The sequence below is a fragment of the Oncorhynchus kisutch genome, linkage group LG17 (genome assembly GCF_002021735.2).
Source record: "Oncorhynchus kisutch isolate 150728-3 linkage group LG17, Okis_V2, whole genome shotgun sequence".
Taxonomy (NCBI): Eukaryota; Metazoa; Chordata; class Actinopteri; order Salmoniformes; family Salmonidae; genus Oncorhynchus; species Oncorhynchus kisutch.
Window position 1 is genome coordinate 62,159,584 of NC_034190.2, and position 20,026 is coordinate 62,179,609.

At 40.7% G+C, this 20,026-nt stretch overlaps 2 protein-coding genes across 4 annotated transcripts in view; one reads left to right on the forward strand and one right to left on the reverse strand.

Moving 5' to 3' along the window:
• Positions 1-6,207, forward strand: part of LOC109908064 (zinc finger and BTB domain-containing protein 17) — an 18,981-nt gene extending 12,774 nt beyond the window's left edge. For both annotated transcript variants that reach the window (XM_020506492.2, XM_031794325.1), the window contains exons 11-15: positions 111-231; positions 309-439; positions 1,260-1,532; positions 1,730-1,819; positions 1,908-6,207. In XM_020506492.2, the coding sequence (XP_020362081.1) occupies positions 111-231; positions 309-439; positions 1,260-1,532; positions 1,730-1,819; positions 1,908-2,350 (1,058 nt within the window). In that variant the 3' untranslated portion in view covers positions 2,351-6,207. The remainder of the gene's footprint in view (positions 1-110; positions 232-308; positions 440-1,259; positions 1,533-1,729; positions 1,820-1,907) is intronic.
• On the reverse strand, positions 4,792-19,096 carry LOC109908065 (uncharacterized). 2 transcript variants are annotated; one of them, XM_020506493.2, is made up of 7 exons: positions 18,500-19,096; positions 16,436-16,497; positions 13,335-13,404; positions 7,974-10,281; positions 7,779-7,853; positions 7,520-7,552; positions 4,792-5,668 (listed from the first exon to the last, which is right to left on the reverse strand). In XM_020506493.2, exons 3-7 carry the CDS (start codon positions 13,377-13,379, stop codon positions 5,460-5,462), a joined length of 2,670 nt encoding a protein of 889 aa, XP_020362082.1. In that variant the 5' UTR covers positions 13,380-13,404; positions 16,436-16,497; positions 18,500-19,096; the 3' UTR covers positions 4,792-5,459. The 2 variants fall into 2 exon arrangements, with proteins under 2 accessions (XP_020362082.1, XP_031650187.1); XM_031794327.1 differs by having other exon boundaries at positions 13,335-16,497; positions 18,500-18,988.
• Positions 19,097-20,026: the final 930 nt, after the last annotated feature.

The following is a 20,026-nucleotide window of genomic DNA, read 5'->3' on the forward strand; positions in this document are numbered from 1 at the left end:
AGCCTAAACATGTGCAAAAAGAACAGGGAATTCCTGTGCATTGCATGATAGGTTGGAGACTGTCATGTAATTGTAGTGTCTGTGTGCATGCTTGTGTGTGGGTCCTGTAGGGGAGAAGCCGTGTCTGTGCCGGATCTGTGGGAAGGGGTTCACCCAGGCCAGTTCACTCATTGCTCATGTCCGCCAGCACACCGGAGAGAAGCCCTATGTCTGCGACCGCTGTGGCAAAAGGTAAACACACACACACTATAATCCTATTGATGTAACATAGGGCATTAAGACAAAAAGGGCTCTATCTCCAACTCCAGGTTTGTCCAGTCCAGTCAGCTGGCCAATCACATCCGTCACCATGATAACATCCGGCCACACAAGTGTCACAACTGCAAAAAGGCGTTTGTCAATGTCGGGGACCTCTCCAAGCATATCATCATTCACACAGGTAGGAAGACATGGAATGTACAACTAACTGAGAGTGAGAAAGTAAGTTTCGCTGGGAGTAGTGGATATTAATGGATAGTCAAAGAAGTCTATAATATGTCACTATCTTGTGGAATATAGGTATCTTGTGTATATTTATCTAGTTAAGAAAACAAAGCTGTTGGGTATCTGGGCACATTCTTTCCCCTCCATCTTTAGTGTGCCTCCAACCTCCTTCCCCTGAGGTATAACATTAACTGCATTAGTCTACCTTCCCCCTTCAAGTAATTCTCCCCCACGGGTGGTGTCTGAGATGTCACCTGTGACTAATGTGGTCAAATAACACACATGTGTAACCTGGGCACTAATTCGATACAGTTGACAATTACCCACGCTCTAACCGCAGCAGGTAGCCTAGCGGTTAGAGCATTGGGCCTGCAACCGAAAGGTTGATAGTTCGAATCCCTGAGTCGACAAGGTGAAAAATCTGCTGATCTATCACTTAACCCTAATTGCTCCAGGGTTGCTGTCAATAATGGCTGATCCTTGGCCATGACCCGGTCTCCGAGGGAGCGGGATACACAAGTATAAGCACCCCCTATTAAAAAATAAAGAGCATTAATCACATTTATTGTCCCCCATGATGAAATCAGGGGGGAGGGGGACGGACGGACGGGCTATGGATCTGTACATACGTAAGTCACGCAATATCAGACACCACTGGCCCGATCTTGACTAAACTTACAAAATTACAGTGATTGGCCCAATGGGGATGCTGCGTCATTCTTGGGGGAGGACATGGTTACTGTTGCCTTGTTCTTTTTTTTTTTTACCATCCCTAGGAGAGAAGCCCTTCCTGTGTGATAAGTGCGGTCGCGGGTTCAATCGTGTCGACAATCTACGCTCCCACGTCAAGACCGTCCACCAGGGTAAGGCTGGGATGAAGCGCCTGGTGGTTGCCGGGGGTGACAGTGATGACGGGGGTGACGGGTTCCATGGTGGGTCGGCCTCGGAGATGGACGAAAATGAGATCAACATAGTCACTGTCACCACCGAGGACATCGTCACCCTGGCGACGGAGGCCCTGGCTGGCAGCACTGTGTCCCAGCTGACAGGTCAGATGGAGCGCATGCTGGGTAATGTAGTTCAGACGGGTGGGAGTAGGGGACTATGCAAGGGATGTGACTGTAAAAGGAATGGGATGAAAGGAAGGTGGCTGTGTAAGAGTAAGAAGGAAATGGACTCAGAACAAAGGGAATAATAAAGATAATTCTCCTGCCATGTGTTTATATGGGATTCTGTCTGTTTCCAGTGGTGCCTGTGGCTACATCAGTGTCAGTAGATGAGACGGAGGCTCTGAAAGCTGAGATTGCGAAGGCTGTGGAGAAGGTGCAGGAAGCAGGTGAGACTGGCCACACACAGCTTTGAATAGCTTTTACTATTCATAACTTCCTCATACATCCTCACTGTCTATCTCCTCTCCCTCCCAGACCCCAACACTCAGATCCTGTATGCATGCGACTCTTGCGGTGACAAGTTCCTGGACGCCAGCTCACTGGCCCAACATGTGCGAATCCACACCGCCCAGGCCCTGGTCATGTTCCAAGCTGACTCTGACTTCTACCATCAGTACACCGCAGCTGCCACCACTGTGGGGGAAGATGTTACCACAACCTGGCAACCCACTTCCGAGCAGGTTATCCAGGGAGGGGAGCTCGTCTTCCACACCCGAGAGGTTGAGGCGGAAGGGGATGAGGTGACTCAAGAGGAGGGAGGAGAGGTGGTGGCCCAAGCTGACCCCCAGCTAGAGGAGGAAGATGAGGCTGTGACAGAAGAAGGACAAGGAGAAGAGATGGAGTGTGGAATGTGCAGTGATGTGGCACTCAAGAATAAAAATAAAATGCAAAGCAGTCAAGTTCTTACTGGGGTCTGACAATACCTCATACGAAGCTGCCAGTCTCTGGTTCTCTCTGAGTCTCTGCATCAGTGACATGAACATCTGTGTCCAAAGTTTGGGAAGAAACTGTTTGGCTTGTTTTTTGGACATTGTATAAAGTTCAATTATACATATATAAAGAAAGAAGCAAAACACATTGCTATAGGCCTATCTGTGTGTTTTACCATTACCTTGAAAATGTGTTTAGAGTTAAACAAGTTTGTTATTTGGTGTTTTTTAAATTTTTTATGTGGCATGTGGCCCACGATGCACACTGAAATTCTTAATGTGGCAGCCCGGGGAAAATTATTGCCCACCCCCCCTGCTGTACAACATTCAAACTGGGGACCATTGAATGCAGGGGTCAGTTTTTGGCCCCCCATAATTTTTTTAATGCAAAATGTCCCAAAAGTAATGTCCCAAGAAGGAAGTTACCCCATCTAAATAATGCAAAAGGTATATTAACTTCAATTATTGAAGAGAGGGCAGGAGACAGTCAACTAAAAAGGTAAGCGGGCAGACAGCTTTGGAGGGCTGAAAAGTGAAGCGGTGGCCTCGACAATCAAAGCTGGACTGCAAATGGTGTTGAAAGTCATGAGTAGCCTAATTAATTTCAACAATCTTCTTCATTAGACTTAACAACAAGAGGGCTTTGTTGGAGCCTATGTCTTCCTATTTAAAAAAAGAGGTATGCTATCCGACGCCTCGGTTTTAATTAATTAATTGAAATAAGGCTATTGTTTTGGGGCACAAGGGGGAAGATGGATTCTAATCTAGATAACTGGCAAAGTGTATTTTGGGTCGTATAAAATAAGAATATAGCTTTTCATGAACAATATATTTTTAAGTTAATGTATTTATCCAGCTCAACTTCAAGAAAGAACCTGAAAAAATGTTCGTCGAATGCCAGCAAGAAACTGGGAAAGCACTGGACACAACCAGACCGAGTCAGTTCAGTGCTCTGAGCATTGTCAATCAGCGGCCACTAAATCAAATCCAACAGTCACCCACCTAATCCAGATAGCCATTTCTATTTGTAATGTTTTTTTTTTAGTTAACTAGGCAAGTCAGTTAAAGGTAATGGGTGTGAGTTAACACCATCCCTTCAGACTCTATGAACAGACAGAGACCGAAGATGAAACTGAGACACGCCAGTCATAATTCTTTAGAATTTGGGGCGGGGCTGTGATCTGGTCTGCTTATTGTCCTTGCCTCGCGGAAAAGTTGCCCTTTTAACAAAATGTCTGGTCAAGGGAGCCTCCTCTGCGGGGTGGGATATTTTTGTTATCCGTAATCTTTGGCCTGTCTGATGTTTGTCTCAATCAAATCATCCCAGACCCCTCCCATATACTCCATCCAGAGTTACAGCCTCTCTCCTCAGTCTATGCAGTTCCTCTATGGACAGTTAATATATTAAGACCCAGTATTCATTCATTAGTATTTGATTTTCTGTTTGTTTCTTTAAATAGGAAGTAAGCAGACGAAGCCATGTGGCCATAAAGATGTATGCCTAATTGGTAAATCTAGGAAGTCTAGATATTGTTACGTATTCGGTACATAATATAGAGAATGCAAACAAATACTGCATTCAACTCATCCGTGCACAATTCAAAGTTGCTTAGGGATCTGACCCTTTTTTTAAATTTTCGCATAAAATGACATACCCAAATCTAACTAACTGCCTGTAGCTCAGGACCTGAAGCAAAGATATGCATATTCTCAATACCATTTGAAAGGAAACACTGAGGTTTGTGGAAATGCGAAATTAATGTAGGAGAATACAACACATTAGATCTGTTAAAAGATATTACAAAGAAAAAAACATGTTTGAAATGCAAGAGAAAGGCCAATATGACTTAGGAATATAGCCGCAATTTCGACAGTATATGTTCAAAGTTTTAGACTGATCTAATGAACCATTGCATTCTGTTCAAAATGTTATCAAGACTGCCCAAATGTGCCTAATTGGTTTATTAATACATTTTGAAGTTCATAATTGTGCACTCTCAAACAATAGCATGGTATTCTTTCCCTGTAACAGGTACTGTAAATTGGACAGTGCAGTTAGATTACCAAATGTAAGCTTTCTGCCCATATTAGATATGTCTATGTCCTGTGAATTTTGGTTACTTACAACCTCATGCTAATCACATTAGCCTACATTAGCTCAACCGTCCGGCAGGGGATACACCGATCCTGTAGAGGTTAATTTGGCTACAATTTGTTCATCAATGTTGATTTAATTAACTTGCTGGTGGTCCAATATGATGCGTCAGCTTGCCTGCCTGTCGATCTATCTGCGACTACAGCTGATTTTTCTCAATGCTTTGTGCTGACCAGTGTTCCTACAGAATGCCTTCTTGTTATGCTATTAATGTACTTGAAGATAAAACACTGGGAAACCTTTAAAAATAACTGCAGTAGTGAATAACACATGGTAAGGTTAAAAGAAAGCCATCATGTTTATTTGTACAACGGTTCTTGGCCAACATTTCACGAGTGCATAAAATGTTTTATGTCGCAGAGGGGCCAGGCTATGGGTGTAGTCTATACTCTTGTATAATCTTTACTGCAAAATTCAGACAAATACATCAGTCTACACCATTTAGGAAGAAAAAGTAGTGACCAAGATGTTCGATTTTTTTAACGAATTAGATATTATTAGTAGTATCTTTGGTAGAGCACGCATGGCTTGCCTCACTCCGTCTGACAGTCAAACAGTGAGGTTTTGAGACTGTTCATGAAAGTAACAAAGTAATATAACGTTACTTTCTATGCAAAGTAATATTGTAACATTCCTTTTGTTACATGTTCTTATAACTAATCACAACACTGCCTAGGACTAAATCTTTCAAAAAAACAACAAAAATCTGATAAATAAACAAACTGCAAATTAACTTTTACATTATTGGGGTAATTGTGTGAATATTAAACGTACATAATATCGTCTTGATTACAACTAGGGAATCTGGAGGCACTGCATTTCAGACAGGCAGAGGCACAGACTGACAGACAGGCAGGCAAAGGGACAGAGACAGGCAGGCAGACAGATATGCAGGTAGAGGAACAGACAGAGGCAGACAGAGGGCCAGACAGACTACAACATTTATTGGTAGTCCTGCTCACATGTGCTGTAATTCTGTTCTTGACATAATACTTCACTGCCCGCCAGTCCCGCTCTCTGAGGGCTTGTGGCACTGCCTTGATGCATGCAAGAGTCTGCATTCCCTGGAGTAGCTCCAGAGTCCATGAATTGAATATATGTTTCTTCCACTGGCCCTTTGTCCTCCTCACTCCACTTCCTCTTCTTAGAACCTTGGGACAAGTAAACAACAATTAAAAAATATTTGAGGCATTTTTGCTGCGTCACCATACATCATGCTGTATTTGAATTCTATGCATGTGCTTTTGCTGCTTAACTGAAGTCATGCGTTATGTTGCATGCTGTTTACAAACTGGATACATTTTTTTATTTTATTTTTTTATTCAGTCATTTAGCAGACACTCTTATCCAGAGTGACTTACTTAGGGTTAAGTGCTCAAGGGCACATCTACAGAATTTTTCACCTTGAAGATTCGAACCAGCAACCTTTTGATTACTGGCTTAACGCTCTAACCACTAGGCTACCTATCTCCCTTTATTGTTCTGCGTCTCCTACCTCCACCCCAGTCTCCACCTGCTTTGGGTCTGCTCTATCCCTATGGGGAATGTAGATTATTCTATTCTCTACCTATTTTTTTCATTTAATTGTGAACTTTTATGGTGCTTTTGTTGTAAGGAGTATCCCAAAAGGATCAGAGTCCATACTCAATATATTGCCATTTATATTTGATTCAATAAATTGTTAAAATGGCCAAATCTTCTCAGTTTCTTACAGAATTAAGTTTCAGAGCCAGAGTTTTAGAGATCTTAGAATAGGAGAGACTTTAGAGGCCGCCATGGCCTCCCGTATCCTATGACATGCCCACCCACCAGGGAGCCAGGGCCAGCCAATCAAAATGTGTTTTTCCCATCAAAAAGGGATTTATTACAGACAGAAATACTCCTCAGCACCCCCACCAGCACAAAATGCACCTGTGTAATGATCATGCTGTTAATCAGCTTCTTGATATGCCACACAAGTCGGGTGGATAGATTATCTTGACAAAGGATAAACTGCTTCCTAACAGGGATGTAAACAAATTTGTGCATACAATTTGAGAGAAATAAGCTTTTTATGCATATGGAAAATGTCTGGGATCTTTTATTTCAGCTCATCCAACATGGGACCAGCACTTTACATGTTGCGTTTACATTTTTGTTCAGTGTAGAAACAATAACGTTTACTCACTCTCTTACTTTCATGTAGGCTATTTTTGCTTTGACCACATTGATTCGGATGGGGTTTCTCACGATCCGCAAATGCGAGTTGTAGTTGCCATTTACCGATGGGAAAAACAAATGCTATTTGTTGAGTATTAGGAGTACAGTAATACTTCAGGCATTTCTGGAAAGCACTGTTATTTACAGCTATTTACTGTTATTGATAGTTACGATGGGTAGAAAAATGACTGTGATATGTAGTTGTCCCACCTAGCTATCTTAAGGTGATTGCACTAACTGTAAGTTACCCTGGATAAGAAAGTCTGCTAAAAGACAAAAAATCATAATAAATTGCTGTGGCTAAAACTACACTAAAATTGTCCAGAGTTTTAGATAACTAAAACTAACGAGAGATGAAATTACTCAAATGTGACTAAGACTAAAACAGCTAACAAAATGAACACTGGTCTCGCTGAGTCTCTCTTTAAAAAATTGGAACATTGCATTATAAGAATGTAATTGTTGGAGCATGAGTAATGAAATCACGCGTGTGTGGATTACTTGTTCATTTTTAGAGCCACAATTTGAGACTCCTTCAGCAAAGTGGCTGAGTACCATTTACTAAAGAACAGAGCTCTAAGATCTGGCTTGGCAGGAAATATAAACCACTAATTCACCGACCACAGTATACGTACAAGGACTAATATGTCTATAATTAAATGTTTGTGGGAGTAAACAGAAACTATTTTGACATGACTAAGTGCTGGAAATGCATGCAGACATTTTAGAATAGTAGAGCTTAAAGAGCCAAGTGGAAACAGGAACAAACACATCAATAAGATTAATTTGGGCAGGTTCCTTACCTGATCTTCCTGCCATGGCCTCCCGTGTCCTCTCTGGTGAGCCAATGGAAACACATTAATACAAATTCCTAAATCCCATGGATCAGTATTGAAATCCTACAACATGCTGTTTGCATATACAATATCAATTAAACTGTTGGCCCTAAGGTACAGTATGTGTGTGTCATTTATGAATATGTTATGGCTGGAAATTAAAATTTAACAAGTTTCTAAAAGCTGATGGGCCTTAAATGCTTTCATTCCACATCAAAATCTTTACCTTGTGGCTCACATGACCTTCCAGGAGTTTCTTCAGTCAAGTCTGTATCACTCTCTTCATCCAGCTCAACACACTCTGAAATACAAGCAAGCAAGAACATCTCTTAGCAAGGAGAGCGAAATAGACAGGTCGCTCAGAAAAAGTCACCATGACAGGGTTGAGGTACCAGGTTCAACTTGACAGATTGTTACATACCCACTGGACTGATGTGGATCTGGTCAAGACCTTTCCCCTTGAATTCGTTTAGCCTTCCCTGCTCCATCGCCATGAGGACTTTGGTGATTTTTGCCAGCTGAAGTGTTCCCTCAGGTAACCTGTAATATTTGTTGTCCATCTGTAGATCATGTCCCAGGAAATCGGCTAGCAGGTCCATGTCGTTGTCATTTAAGTTGAGTACAGTAGACATCATGGTGATGTGTTTACGCAACTTGATGGACGAGAGGGATTCTGGACATTTAGCCCCACACTTCTTGGCAAAGAGACGCAGGCAGTCTGATCCGCTGAATGATGTTGGACAGCCTGGAATGGCGAACATATAGATGTTCTCCTTCAGAACGCTGCAATGTTCACGCTTCTCTGCAAGCAGCTCCATTGATTTGATCATTGTAGGGGACAGAAGCACTGTGACTTTTCTTGATCGCTTTCCACGTATTTCTATGCAACTAAAATGTTGGCATAGCGCCCGTTCAACATCTGAAAGGGAGTTCCCATAATCGTCATGTAAAGCAGTTTTGTCTCGAGACACGAATGAGGCCACTGTCATCAGGGAGGCATCCCCTAGTCTTTTTCGGTTAAAGACCGTCATTTGTGACAGAGTGACTTTAGCCAGCTGTGCCCACGTCTTCCTGTTAGGTTCTTTGGAAAGTTGGCTGTAGCATGTTTTCTGTTTTTCTTGAAGGTGGATGTGCAGTTTCTTGACATCTTCAGCAAATGTCAAGATCAGTGGAGCATTGAACTTATTTTCTTCAAATGTTTTGTGAGCATGACACGAGATGTACTCTCTCCAGCATGTCTTATAGATATGTTTGAAGTCCTCTACCTTCTGAGCCTTTTTCTTGTTACCGGAGACCCTAGCCTCACAACTAACTATGTCTGCAACCTTCTGAAGGTTATGGCCAAGTTTTAAGGCTAGTGAAGGTGTCTTTAGTGTATTCTTATCACTGTCAAAGCCACAAACAGCTTTCACTGCACTGATTGTGTGGAGGAAGTTGGCTGGATCAATGTATTCCTCCAATCTCGTGAGAGGTGATACATGCTTCCCTTTCAAAACCAGTCTCCCCAGCTCGCGCATTTTCTGCCGTATCAATTCATGATTGGCACGTCTGTGTCCCATGATGTTGTAATGTTGCTCCCCGAACTGGATGATACATTTGTCTCTCTTTATGACATCTACCACCTCATCTTGTGTCATATCATTGACGAGTTTCCACAGTCCCTTGCTTATCCCATCTGGCACAGGTTGTGCATGGGCACAAATAGCCTGCACTCGTGTTTTACCAGGTTTCAGCCGTACACCACTCAGTGGGCACCGTTTCATGTGTTTCCATAGGAATTTTCTTTTAAAGAGTCCTTGGCAATTTGCACAGTGCAAGAAGTCTTTTGGATTTCCATTTGGGGAACTGGTTTGTTTACAAGGAACTATAACACCTTTGCCTTCTCTTATGACTTGCATGTTGTGTGCTCTGTCCCCTCGTTTCCTCAGTATAGTCAGTTGGAGCTTTCTGTCCTTGGAGTTCTTTGGGAAAGAAAGGGCCTTTGCGACTTCAGCTTCACTTTTATGAATCATTTCCAGATGCCGGGCAATTTTTGATTGTGGTTTCTCACAAAAGAGACAGTAATGCTTTTTGGTGTATCTTCTTGATCCATCTTTAGTCTTTGTAACGTGCATGACTTCAAGTGAACTTGTCGATTCTTGCACAGAGGTGTCAGATTCTGTATTTCTATGTCTCTTATAAGTCTTTTTTGGACCATCTTTAGGAGCAGATCTTGCTTTGGTGGGGCCTTTGTTCTTCAATACAGTGCAGTGCTCCAAGCTGCTCTCACTGTCACTTTCTGTTCTTGACACACATTCATCTCGTGTTATTTCTGTGCTGCTGATTGAATCTTCAGAATTATATCCAATCCTGTCTTTGTCAAGTTGGCCATCTTTAGGTTCCAATCTTGCTTTAGTAGTGCATTTGTCCTTCAATGCAGTAAAGTCCTCTAAGCTGCTCTCACTGTCACTTTCTGTTCCTGGCACATATTTATATTCTGGCACATATTCATATTCTGTTATTTCTATGCTGCTGATTGAGTCTTCAGAATCATAACCAAGCAAGTCTTTGTCAAGTTGGCCATCTTTAGGTGCAGATCTTGCTTTAGTGGTGCATTTGTCCTTTAATGCAGTAAAGTCCTCTAAGCTGCTCTCACTGTCACTTTCTGTTCCTGGCACATATTCATATTCTTTTATTTCTATGTTGCTGATTGAATCTTCAGAATCATATCCAAGCATGTGTTTGTTGAGCTGAAATCATGAAAACAAATCAGAATTGATACATTTGTTTTACTAAATGCATTGTCTGATCACTGAAAACCTGAACTGTTTTACTCCAACATATCAACTCATTTACTAAACCAATAACTGTGTCCTTATTATTCTGAAAGGGCCTATTTCATGCAATCAAGTAATAAAATAAAACCATGCTCCTTTCTTATTTGTAATCATTCCATTATCTATTCTGTATGCTAGTGTACAGAGTAAAACATGTATCAGGTCTCTAAGTTCCTGACTAACTCCACAGCTAAAGGGATACCGAGACAGATTTGGTCCTTGTGAAAGGAATGAGACTAATTTCATCCCTGTATGATGACCAGAAATCAGAGTGGCCCTAGAAATATGATATCCACAGTATCTTGGCCTGAGCTCAGTCTTGCTCGACCTCTTCAGACTCTGTCACAGACAGAAATATCTACTCAGGGATAATCTTCAGACTTTAAAGTTTCCGGAATGGTGACTTGCTCAGGTAGACCATTTTTAGATAGCTAAAGATCTCATTGGGCCCATATAATACATAGTCACCTCAAAGTATTGGCAACCTTGATAAAGAAGAGCAAAAAATACTAAACTAAATACCAATACTGAGCTATATTTTATGCTCCAAAAAGTTTTCAAATTATTATTTTATACTGATATAATTTCTCAGAGAAATAGATTGTTTCAATATTTTTTCTCTCTTAAAAAGATGGGTGAAGATAATTTTGACCCCTCTGTCAAAAATTTAGTGTTTAGTATTTAATTCCATATTCTTAGCGCACATTGACTACATCAAGCTAGTGACTACACACACTTGTTGCATTCACGCTTTGTTTTGGTTGTGTTTCAAAGATCATATCCTTAAGACATGCTAACCTCCCCCCATTAGCAATAACAGGGGAGGTTGGCATGTCTTGGGGGTATGGTCTTTGTTCTTTGGCCCTAATCTATGGATTTCACATGAGTGGAAATACAGACATGCATCGTGACACGTCTCCTTCGCATAGAGTTGATCAGGCTGTTGATTGGAATGTGGAATGGTGTCCCACTACACTTGTTGCTTGATATTGGCGGGAATGGTTTCAACACGGTTTCCCATGCTTGTTCAATGAGCCATAAACAATTAATGAACATGCACCTGTGGAACGGTCGTTAAGACACTAACAGCTTACAGACGGTAGGCAATTAAGGTCACACTTGTGAAAACTTAGGACACTAAAAAGGCCTTTCTACTGACCAAAAGAAAGATGAACTGCGTGAACGTGCCTTAGGCATGCTGCAAGGAGGCATGAGGACTGCAGATGTGGCCAGGGAAAGAAATTGCAATGTCCGTACTGTGAGTCGCCTAAGACAGCGCTACAGGGAGACAGGACGGACAGCTGATCGTCCTCGCAGTGGCAGACCACTTGTAACAACACCTGCACAGGATCGGTACATCAGAACATCACACCTGCGGGACAGGTACAGAATGGCAACAACAACTGCCGAAGTTACACCAGGAATGCACAATCCCTCCATCAGTGCTCAGACTGTCCGCAATAGGCTGAGAGAGGCTGGACTGAGGGCTTGTAGGCCTGTTGTAAGGCAGGACCTCACCAGACATCACCGGCAACAATGTCGCCTATGGACACAAACACACCATCGCTGGACCAGACAGGACTGGCAAAAAGGGCTCTTCACTGAAGAGTCGTGGTTTTGTCTCACCAGGGGTGATGGTTAGATTCACGTTTATCATCGAAGGAATGAGCGTTACACCAACGCCTGTACTCGGGAGCGGGATCGATTTGGAGGTGGAGGGTCCGTCATGGTCTGGGACGTGTGTCACAGCATCATTGGACTGAGCTTGTTGTCATTGCAGGCAATCTCAACGCTGTGCATCACAGGGAATACATCCTCCTCCCTTCCTGACATGACCCTCCAGCATGACAATACCACCAGCCATACTGCTCGTCCTGTGCGTGATTTCCTTCAAGACAGGAATGTCAGTGTTCAGCCATGGCCAGCAAAGAGCCCGGATCTCAATCCCATTGAGCACGTCTAGGACCTGTTGGATCGGAGGGTGAGGGCTAGGGCCATTCCCTGCAGAAATGTCCGGGAACTTGCAGGTGTCTTGGTGGAAGAGTGGGGTAACATCTCACAGCAAGAACTGGCAAATCTGGTGCTGTCAATGAGGAGACGATGCACTGCGATACTTAATGCACCTGGTGGCCACACCAGATACTGACTGTTACTTTAGATTTTGACCCCCCCCCCTTTGACACATTATTCCATTTATGTTTGTCACATGTCTGTGGAACTTGTTCAGTTGATGAATCTTATGTTCATACAAATATTTACACGTTAGGTTTGCTAAAAAATAAACGCAGTTGATAGTGAGAGGACGTTTCTTTTTTAGCTGATATATATTTATATATTTAAAAAAAAAAAAAATCTAATTTACAAAAATCTGCAAGGAACAAGAGAAAATGCCCAAATCCAGATGTGCAAAGCTGATACAGACATACTCAAGACGACTCAAAGCTGTAATCGCCGCCAAAGGTCCTTCTACAAAAGTTGTGAATACTTATGCAAATGAGATGAGTTAAGCAAATATTTACTAAATAAACTATAAACTAAATAAACTATAAAAAGTTACAAAATAACAATAACGAGGCTATGTACAGGAGGTACCGGTACAGAGTCAATGTGTGGGGGTAGAGGTTAGTCGAGGTAATATGTAAAGTGACTATACATAGATAATAACAGCGAGTAGCAGCAGCTTAACAAAATGTGGAATAAGTCAAGAGGTATGAATACTTTCTGAAGGCACTGTATGTCAAGGGTTTTTGAAAATCAGGAAGGCAGAAGCCTCTGTAGAATTGCAGTTCACAGTCAGCCTAAAACATGACATAGTTGCTGCTGACACACAATGGAAGTGAAACAAGCTCCAAAATGGCTATTGTACAATTATCCCCAAACATTTCTCCCCAAACACAAGTGGTGACAACTTTGCAGGACTTAAATAATATCAGCCATTTGGTGTTGTGATATACAATGATACTTACAAATACACTCTCCACTTCTCTGGTTGAAGAAGATGTATTGTCCATTTCTGAGCTTGACTGAAAAGAAAATCTAAAAAGAACCATTTCAGGTAATGAAATGACCACACTCATATCAGTGACTTGCATCTTATGTGAGGTTGAACTGACAGTCTTCCAAAATAAAAAAGGAAGCAAAGCGCCTTACTAGCAAGAGTGACACAGACAAGCTGAAATGTTAGAAGACAACTTCTAGGTTAGGGCTATTCAAATGGCTGCCAGTTGGCAAGATGTGGCCTTTTACCAATTTAGATTGGCCATTTGCTCAAACATGAAAAACAATTTCATCAGCTAAAAATCCATGCAGAAATCCAATGTTTAGTGCCAAAATGAGTTCAACATTCTCCAATGGGAGAATCTGTTTTCCTAACGTCCTGCCCATTAGGTGCTGTCAATCAATAGCACTAAGATACCAGTTACAGCCAATCAGAGCAGCTAACAAGGGTACAGGTTCTGTCTGGCCACCTATAGGTGGTATGGACTCTTTCACTGAAGATGTGACTACACTGCCTGAGTGTGCTTTGCGCTAAACTCTGAGGTGAGTTAAAGAATGCACTGGACTCAGTTATGGCCATCATAAACTTTATCTGATCAACATTTAGCCTTCAACATTGCTTGTTTCTTAGTCTGCTGAAAGACATGTCTGCTGAGCATCATGATTCAGTGGTTAAATAAGGGTAGACCTAACGCTCTCAAGAGAGTATGTGAGCTTAGGGAGGGGAGAGTTGCTTATCTCTCGACTGCCGTCAGAAGAAACCCATCACATTCTAGAGAAAATGATTTTTTTGTGACATCTTCAATCACTTGAATGGACTTAATTTGGGACTACAGGGGAGGGACAAAACAGTTAATGACATAAATTTAAAATAGTCTGCTTTTCCAAAGAAATTTGGGTAACACTTTACTTGACACCCAGTATCATAACGTTATGGCACGGTCAAAACCATGTCAAAATATGTCATAACAGCTAACATAACTTTTCATAACATAGTCATAACACTCATGAACCATATATGTACACCTGCTGAGACAAATTGCAATATTTTATGGCTGGTTATGTTCAAATGTGTTTTTTTCCTGCCAATAACTTTCCTTTCGTTTGTTGAGGCAGGCACTTAAGTCTGTGGGCTGTGCAATGTTTTGGACTGATCATATTACTGCAGAGTAATTGCCAAACATGACAGCACTGGCTGTTTTTTCTTTTAACGGTGTTTGGATCAACATACACAACATATAAATTCAGCTTCTCTCACATGAAAACAAACACTGTTCTTCTCTGTCAAATGTGCATCAACAACACTGCAGGTTGCCCTGAATTTATATGTGCCAAATGTTTTGCTCTTTCCCAATTTAAAAAGTGCATCCAACTTGGAATTCTAACTCTGGCATCTTTCTACAGCTCAGACTTTCCAACCTGAAGATTACTGACATTGTGATTTGACCCTGTATTTTTCTCCAAGTTCCCAGTTGTCTTGAAAGCACCATTAATGTTTCTGCACTTTAATGTTCCATCATTATGCACTTTTACATATTCATAAGCATGATCATTTCATACTTCAAAACATGTTCATAACAATTATCAGATTATCTTGAACCATCATCATAACATGGCCTGTGCATTGTAACAATTAATAACCCCTTACATTGTCAGGTTAATAATTTTACTGATAAAAGTCTTTACAGTTTGAGTAGAATACCTCTGACTTTTATTGTCAAATATCTGTCAAATAGGACACAATGCGTGATTTCTGATTGTCTAGTTTTCTGGATATTACAAAAGGTGTACCGCAGAGATCAGTATTGGGACCTGTTCTCTTTCCCATTCATATAAATAATATTAAACTGTTAAAACTTGTAATATTCATCTGTATTCAGATGACACTTATGTATGCCATTGTCCCAACTGTTGACAAGGCTATATTAGAGCTGCAATTTGACTTTGTTGCCTTACAAAATAGCCTGTTTGGTTTAAAACGTGTACTTCATGCGGGCAAGACTGTTGTATGTTGTTCTCTAATCCTCGCAAACAAAAAACATTTGACTACATATTTATTCATTGGCTGGTTCTCCCATCAATCTGGTTCCCAGCAATAAATACCTGGGCATTTGGATTGACAAGATTTAATGTTTAAAAAAAGATATGGATGAGCTAGTTAAAAATCCACGATTTAATGTGGGCTTTTTTATAGAAATATATCTTGCCTCTCCCTAAATAGCAAGAAGCAGATTGTACATTCAACTTTCGTGCCAGTTCTTGATTACGGTGACACCATTTACCAGACTGCAGCAGCCATTACTGTTAAACCTTTGGATGCCATGTCTCCCATAGCGCCCTTCACAGGTGACAGTTTCAATACTCACCACTGAATGCTGTATCAAAAGGTTGGCTGGTTCTCATTAAAGTCCCATAGATCAGTTAATTATTACCTTTTTGTTTACAAAGTACTACTACACAAGCTTCCGACTTATCTAACTTCACTGTTCCAATATAAAAACATGAGATACCAAACCCGTCCACGAGGTTGGTTGAATCTTAAGGTTCCTTGGGTCTCCACCGAACTAGGTAAATCTGCTTTTAGTTTTAAAGCACCGCATTGCTGGAACCAACTATAAAATACATTACAATTGCATGTTCTGGTGCCACTCTGGCAATTTAAAATATTGATTGGGGACCTGCTTTTTAAGGAATGTAATAGTTTTCCTTGAATATTTGTATAGGGCTGTATTTTAGTTTCATATAGTATTTGATTTTTAGATTTATGAAATTATATATAGATTGCTCCCTTGTGAAAGAGAACCTCATCTCAATGGTGACTCCCTGCTAAAATAATGATACAATTAAATAAAATTAACTGGCAACATTGCCCAGCCCCTCAACCCAATACAGAGAGAGGTAGGGAACTTGCAGTAATTAGACACTGAATGCATGTATTCACTAGGAAACAACATTAATACATGTAGCTAAGGATGCACAATCAATTAATTGGCTAGTAAGCCTACATGAAGCAGAAAACAACTAGCTGAATGTTGAATGTTTTTAATCAGATAATGTTACAATATCTTACCTCCACACCAGTCGGGAAAGAGTGCTTTGTCCTGCTAAAGCGTCAATTGGCCTGTTTAGTCCCTGAAAGAAAACGGATTTAAAAAGATGATTTGCAACATTTCCTGGCTAGCCTAATAACCAATTCAGGATTTAAAAAATAAGCGGTTCTTTGTGGTTGACACATTCCTGAATGTACAATTAACTAGTTAGTTTAACTTTGGTTGTTTATCTAAACACCGCCTGCTGGCAATCAGCAGGGACATAAATGTTCAGCCTGCTGCAGAGACCCTATCCATGGTCTCTCTAGTCTAGAGCAATGGTTAAATTGAGCATTTTTTACATCTCTAAATGGATAAACTTGTGAGAAATGTGATTATTGAACAAATCTTTGAGTTTGCATAATTTATTATCATCCTAAATTAAGATATTGAATTATTTTTCCATATCAAAATACAAAATAGGATTAATATGTAATTAATGTATATTACGCTACTTTCCATGATATACTGTGTGTTACTACTACATTACACAAACTGACCACATCGAAAGGGGGGAGGGTTACACATGCTTTTTACCTCAGATTGGTGATGTTAGTATAAAAGTTTATCGTCAACACGATGACAAAATATCAATTGCTTAAAACAGATCAATATCTTTGGTGTTGTAATGTTGATTTTGTCATACACGCTGAGGGTAGCAGGATTTAGAACGCTAATAACATTTTATTTCTCAAATGGCGCAGATAATTCGGACGGTCTATATAAAAGTCGATGACTACACAACAATAGACGGAATTGAAAGTCAAACGATTACTTAAATAGCAGCCAACCGTTGTCAATATTGATACCTTATGGCGGGTCGTGATTCGTTGTAAATGAACTAAACAGAAAAAGTGTTGTATTCCCTTTTCCATGATGGCAGCCTCCCGAAATCAACATCCGCCATTTCAAAATAAAGATAGAAGCCTTATACAAATGATCATCTAACCAACCATGTACAGGTTATTCCAAGTTTCCGTGTGGCCTTTGAATAGCGTTAGTTTAAACAGCGCTACACCCCAAACGTTTACCCCCTGTTCTATTGATTTCAGTATGATATCGATGGAAGTGATTAACAGAAAGGTGTTGTTACACTTACCTCGTTGGTGACCTACTTGAATCAAAATGCAACACTTCAAATTGTAGCTAGCGTTCTTCTACAAATTGTCCTCCAACCAGTGATGTACACATTATTCTCAGATTCCGTGTGGTTTTTGGGTGTGTGAGATTTAACAGCACGTGCAACCTAATCTTCCCCCCTCTCGGGCAATTTATTTCAACATGATAATAGATTGGAGTGATTGACAAAACAATGGTGCGTTTCTCTTTTTGTTTTGGTGACCCCCATATCCAAATTCAACATTCCAAAATGCAGCTGACCGTTGTGAAGGGTATCCTCTAACCAGTGAAGTAAAAATATCCTCATTCCATGTGGTTTTGAGTTGTGGTAGTTTGAACAGCGCATATCCCCCCATCGATTAATGATTTAGTACCACTTGACAAAACTGGGTTTTGGTGCGTGTGGAGTTTATAGGGTGCTCGTTTAAAAAATACAAGTAATATGATTACTATTGTTGCACATGTAAGTGTAGATAGTAAATTGTATGTTTACGTTTTCAATATATCACGAACTGTTTCTGCATATTGGTTATTGATTTGGACACTTTAAAACTGTTGGGACATTGGGCTATTTATTAATGTCTTGTCAACAGGATGCAGCGGCTGCATTATTTTCAACTAAAGTTATAGGAATATAAATTGAATTTAGCATTTAATTTAATGGTATTGTACTGCTGAATGAGTCCAAAAACTTGCAGTGATTTATTTATTTGGATGATTTACCAAGAATCACCAAAACGGGTTTTTCGTCCCTACGTTACGAATCGGACGGTAGTGTCCAATAACGTAAGCTAACAGTAGTTAGCTAGATAGCTTGCTTGGCTAGTGGGATGATGTTGAAAACACACTCGGCGTTGCATGCCCCAATGATCGTATTAAACATTCAAATGAAAGTAATTTGTTGAATAAATAAACGTTGTACTCACATTTCACGAAGTTGGTCTTTGTTATTCTAGTGAGAAAGCGTTCTCCCAAGAAATCTTCTTCAAATGAGTGTGGCAGATCACAATTTACTGTTAGGTGCATACAGCGCCACCTTCTGTACTGGAGTGTGAGGCCTTCCCTATTAATCGAGGTTATTAATCCATTTCTCTTATCTAGGCCCTGCGTTTCTGCCTACTTCTGGAATGTGAATTCATTGCAATTTGAGACAAAAACGGAAGGGAAAAGGACGGGGAATAGGGAAGAAAAATTGCCCTACCAACTAACCCTACACCCAAAAAAACGCACCACTATTCCACTACTTGGCTCTATCTGATCCTACACCAAGCCGGCTGCCTGGGAGAACCCGGGACAACTATTGCCCAACATTAGCGTCACGGAAGCGTGTGTGGATTTTGTCAAGAAGGGATAAAGATTTTGTCAAATTTGACTTTTCGTAGGGGGTTTAGGACAACTAATAAAAAGTACGAGGTCAAATCATGGAATCAGTGACCTTCAGGTCGGAAAGTCGGAGCTCTAGAAAGAGGCCCGAGTGGGAATTCTGAGTTGGATGACCGTTCAAAATGATTTTTTTTCCAGGTGGAGCTCGTTTTCCAAGTTCCCAGTTGTCTTGAACGCACTGAATTCGGAAGTCGGAGATTTCCGAGTTCTCAGTTGTTTTGAACAAGGCATTCAAAGCGCCACCAGAAAGCGGTGAATGAGCGAGATTTCTTGCACGTTATTGTCACAAACCTGACATTTTTAAAGAGACGGTGTACAATGTAATGCGTTTCAATAAGAATATAGTGCTTTACACAATGTAGAAACAACTTATTTTGTAATTTCAATGACAGGTATTCGTATCAACATTTTAGCTTTTATAATAAGCTGATGTATTTACAGTGTTACACATTCATTTATATGGCACAACATGTGCTTCAAATGTAGCTAGAATTCATATAGTCCCAATATAGACTGTATCTCCCCCCCAAAATTCTGGCGCTCCTAAATTTAATTTGGGGGCTCCTACCTTTCTTTAAGAAGGGAGTACCAGTGCTACCAATATTTTCGTTTTAAATTTAGAGCCTTGAACGCAGCTATAATTTTCTTTCTCAAATAACACAGGTAATTTGGGCGGTCTCTATATAAGTCACTAGCCACACACCAATAAACAATCATATTATCAATAAATAGCAGGCAATGATTGTCATTATTTTTATTTTTTAACCTTTATTTAACTAGGCAAGTCAGTTAAGAACACATTCTTATTTTACAGTGATGGCCTACCCTGGCCAAACCCTCCCCTAACTAATTGTGCACCACCCTATGGGACTCCGGATCATAGCCAGTTGTGATACAGCCTAGGATCTAACCAGGGTCTGAAGTGATGCTTCTAGCACTGAGAAGCAGTGCCTAAGACCGTTGTGCCACTTAGTATGGTGGGTTGTGAAAATGTGTTTTGTTCCCTTTTTGCTGATGGCAGCCTCCCGAAATTAACATCAGCCATTCCAAAATATACACTGAACAAAAAT

Bases quoted from the DNA above. Each gene is read 5' to 3' on its own strand.
- LOC109908065 (XM_031794327.1), bottom strand. From the start codon at position 13,460: ATGCAAGTCACTGATATGAGTGTGGTCATTTCATTACCTGAAATGGTT. The intron at 7,553-7,778 runs GTAAAGATTTTG...TTGGCTCACCAG, and splicing joins AAGGTCATGTGAGCCACAAG to AGAGGACACGGGAGGCCATG. The intron at 5,669-7,519 runs GTAAGGAACCTG...ACTTGTCCCAAG, and splicing joins GGCCATGGCAGGAAGATCAG to GTTCTAAGAAGAGGAAGTGG.